The sequence below is a fragment of the Solanum verrucosum genome, unplaced genomic scaffold (genome assembly GCF_900185275.1).
Source record: "Solanum verrucosum unplaced genomic scaffold, falcon-dt-bn FXZP01000062.1, whole genome shotgun sequence".
NCBI lineage: Eukaryota > Viridiplantae > Streptophyta > Magnoliopsida > Solanales > Solanaceae > Solanum > Solanum verrucosum.
Genome location: NW_026020477.1, coordinates 9,193,456 through 9,196,964, shown reverse-complemented (window position 1 = coordinate 9,196,964; position 3,509 = coordinate 9,193,456). Strand labels below are relative to the sequence as shown.

The window sequence follows — 3,509 nt, the reverse complement described above, 5'->3', positions numbered from 1 at the left end:
GCTGGTAAGGTTAATGACTGTAGGTTCATGTCTCTTATCAAATAAAGTACAATTTTAATAATTTGTGTTGTGTTGTGTCCAATGACAAATTAGGTTGTTGTGTTGCTGATTAGGAAGAGAATTTTTCATGTATTAAAATCAGTATAATTAATACAGCAGCATATATAAGTTATGGATCAATTTATATGACTATATGTTACATATTTAATCCTATATAACTTTAACCAGTACTTACGGCATGGCGCAAGCAGAGATGGATGTCTCTGTCATGTGTCAGCAAGGCACTCAGTGAGAGATGGTTTAGGGTTCCAAGAATAACCCCGTCGAGCCTCTGTTCTGTGCTGCACCTGTTATTGCCATGCAACAAACCTGGGAAGTGATGCAGTTGTGCTAAGATCACTGCCATTCCTCTTCCTGACTTGGAGCATGGACATTTCTCCATCTCACTCAGATATCTTAGTCTCCATGGCTTATCTATGGACACAGTGAGAAGTCTATTCAACATATACAGTTTCTTCTTTATCAATTACTTTATGGTAATTCTATTCTTTCTTCCATTTCTAGGTTAATATGCATCGTTTACTTGCCATCGTCTCTTCAGAGATAATGCTAGAACCAGATTATGACATTTCTTTTCCTGTTGTGATTTGGAATATGCAGGCTTTGGAGCAATCTTGACAAGATTGACAACATTCAACAACTTAGGAAATTGGAGGACTCAATTTCAAAATCTCTTAACGAAATCGCAAAGCATACGGTATACTTAGATCGTGTGTCACTCAACAGTCCATAGCCATTCATCATATTAATTATGACAGATCAAATTTACTTGATTTTCTGGATTTAATTGGAGAAGAGCTCTAGGGCCTAAAAGGTTACTCTACTGTTTTTTAAACTCTTAAACTGCTGAAACCTGGGCAATAGGCGAACCTAGTCCTTCTGGATTCATTATTAAACTGCTGGAACCTGGGCAGTCTTCGTGTGACATTCTAGTTCGTACTAGTAGCAGGTTATCTGACTTAACTGTGTTCTCGCTGTCACTACAATCATGGATTAGATTATATATTAAAATTACCAATGTACATCTTCATCTATAGACTTCATGTTTCTATTGCCTTTTCAGGGATTTTGAGAAAGATGAAGTTCAGGGAAATGTTACTTTCTGACTCAGCAACTAACATGTCAAAACCTGGAACTTCCATTGGAAAGGGACAAGAAAAGAAAGGTGACATTGAACTGAAGTTCTTTGAATTACATGACTTGAAAGCCGTGACAGACAATTTTTCCCCTGATAATAAGTTTGGAGAAGGAGGTTTTGGGCCTGCTTTTAAGGTATTGTTACTACAACCTGGATACCTGCAAGTCTGCAACACAAATATGCGCTCACACCTAAAGAAAATGGAAAGAAATCCCTCCGGAAATAGCCAGATAGTATATATCCTGATTTTAGTTAATGTCTTTGCTAGTTGTACTTATGTTTTGAAGGTGTGATAATTGTTTTTTTGCAATTTCTAGGGTCAATTGCCAGATGGGCAGCAAAGCTGTGAAAAGGCTATCAACTCAATCAAGGCAAGGCATAAGTGAATTCAAAACTGAGAATGACTAAACTCACTTTGTTTTTTAAACAAAATTAATAAAATTCTCCGGGTATGGATACCCTGCCATTTTTTATAGTGATATCTCAATGAGAATAATAGGAGTGTTGGAGTCATATCGATGCTCTGGCAGTAAACTGTAAGCTAATTTCCAAGTGGAAATGATACAACTACAATTAAACAATTGAAAACAAGCTAATAAAGTACTGTGCTTTGCTGTAATGTTTCCAACATATCCATTATTTGTCTTTTGATTGTCGGTTTTTTGATCGAAAATCATAGTAACTTCAATTAGTGGCTAATTATAATGTGCAACGATCAGTAAAGAGCATGCACTGCATCTTTTTGGTAAATTACAAGGTTGTAATGACCACTCTTTGCATTGGCAGTTTGAGATGAGATCATTATTTTTTAGTGCTGGGGAAGATATTCATCCTACTTCAGTGGAACAGGGTATGGATTTACCTTCAAACTTTGATGCTAGGAAAAGCCCCATCCATGGTGATACTGAGCTAGACTTCCAGGCCTCTTCACTGATGCAGCATGGGATTAACGCCTGGCAAGAGCTCTATCAATGCTCAATCAGTCCATGGTGGTAATAATGAAAATATGGATGTGTACCAGGACTTAAAATTCATTCCAACTAGGGCGAGGAGTTAACTTTACTTCAAGCTTCAAACTTCCAATTATCATATTACTTGTTACCTAATACTAATAGATTTTAATATGTGAAATGGTTTATTGCAGAAATATGAGGAGATTGGTGCACCTCAAGTTGAAGTGTTCTGCTACATAATAGACAACACTTACTTCAAGGAGGAGGTATATGATCTTGATTCACAGAACCTGCAGTGGTTAAATTTTGCAGTGACACTAAGACTTATGTATTATGCAGGTGTTGCAAATGGAGTCTGCTGTTTTAAATTACTTGAAGTTTGAAATGACAGCTCCAACAGCCAAATGGAGATCTGTTGCTTTTCAGTATGATGATTTAGGAACTTATTGTTAAGATATACTGCAAGAGGTTTGTTCGAGCTGCCCAAGGACTTAATGAGGTAACCTCTTCACTTAAGGTTGATAATTCTCCAACCATGTTTTATATAGGAAACAGAGTAGATTAAAATTTTATAATCATCTACAGGTTCGTCACTGCAATTGAAACAGTTGGGTAGGCTACATCGCAGAACTCTCTCTTTTAGAATATAACATGCTTTGTTATGCCCCGTCACTCATTGCTGCTTCTGCAATTTTCTTGGCCAAATACATTCTTCTCCCTTCTTCAATGAAACCTTTGGTATGTATGAATTATCATTGTGACAATCATATAAACGGTTATAATGTATTTTCCGTTTCTTATTCTCCTTTCCACAAACATATTCTTATAAAATTTGACTTTTGGAAACTCCTAATACAGAACTCTACCTTGAGGAATTATACTCTGTACCAAACCTCTAATTTACGAGACTGTGTCATGGCACTACATAGCCTTTGCTGCAACAATGACAATTCTAGCTTACCAACAGTCAGGGAAAAATACAGCCAACACAAAGGTAATTTTTGTTTTTGATCTCTTCATCTCATTTCTTCATTCTAGCCCATTCTGACAATGGAGTAAGTGGAATAAAGTCCTAACAAATGTATACTTTCTAGATATAGGTTTGCATAATTCTATTTTAATCAACCCAAAACATGTATATTAGAGTCAAAACTGCACACAGTCTATTATATTGGGATAAATGATCTACCTTCTCAACTCTATTCAAATCATATTAACTGAATAATGACTTTATAGACATGTATGTTTCTGTACATACAGAGTCATCTAGGCAGATGCATACATTTCCTATATTCTAATGTTTGTTTTTCTGAAACAATACAAACTTGTTGCAAAGAAGTATTGCCCTCCAACTGTAC

At 36.1% G+C, this 3,509-nt stretch overlaps 1 protein-coding gene across 2 annotated transcripts; it reads left to right on the top strand.

Annotated features, from left to right (window-relative positions):
- Positions 1-924: 924 nt before the first annotated feature.
- Positions 925-1,597, top strand: LOC125809477 (cysteine-rich receptor-like protein kinase 43). Of its 2 annotated transcripts, XM_049489106.1 has the most exons (3): positions 925-1,009; positions 1,124-1,332; positions 1,516-1,597. In XM_049489106.1, the coding sequence occupies exons 2-3, from the start codon at positions 1,138-1,140 to the stop codon at positions 1,582-1,584; spliced, it is 264 nt and encodes an 87-aa protein (XP_049345063.1). In that variant the 5' UTR covers positions 925-1,009; positions 1,124-1,137; the 3' UTR covers positions 1,585-1,597. The 2 variants fall into 2 exon arrangements, with proteins under 2 accessions (XP_049345063.1, XP_049345062.1); XM_049489105.1 differs by lacking the exon at positions 925-1,009 and having other exon boundaries at positions 1,048-1,332.
- The last annotated feature ends 1,912 nt before the right edge of the window (positions 1,598-3,509 follow it).

Excerpts from the sequence above, each read along its gene's own strand:
- LOC125809477 (XM_049489105.1), top strand. The coding sequence starts at position 1,078 with ATGTACATCTTCATCTATAGACTTCATGTTTCTATTGCCTTTTCAGGG. Across the intron at positions 1,333-1,515 it reads GTTTTGGGCCTGCTTTTAAG|GGTCAATTGCCAGATGGGCA; the intron begins GTATTGTTACTA and ends TGCAATTTCTAG.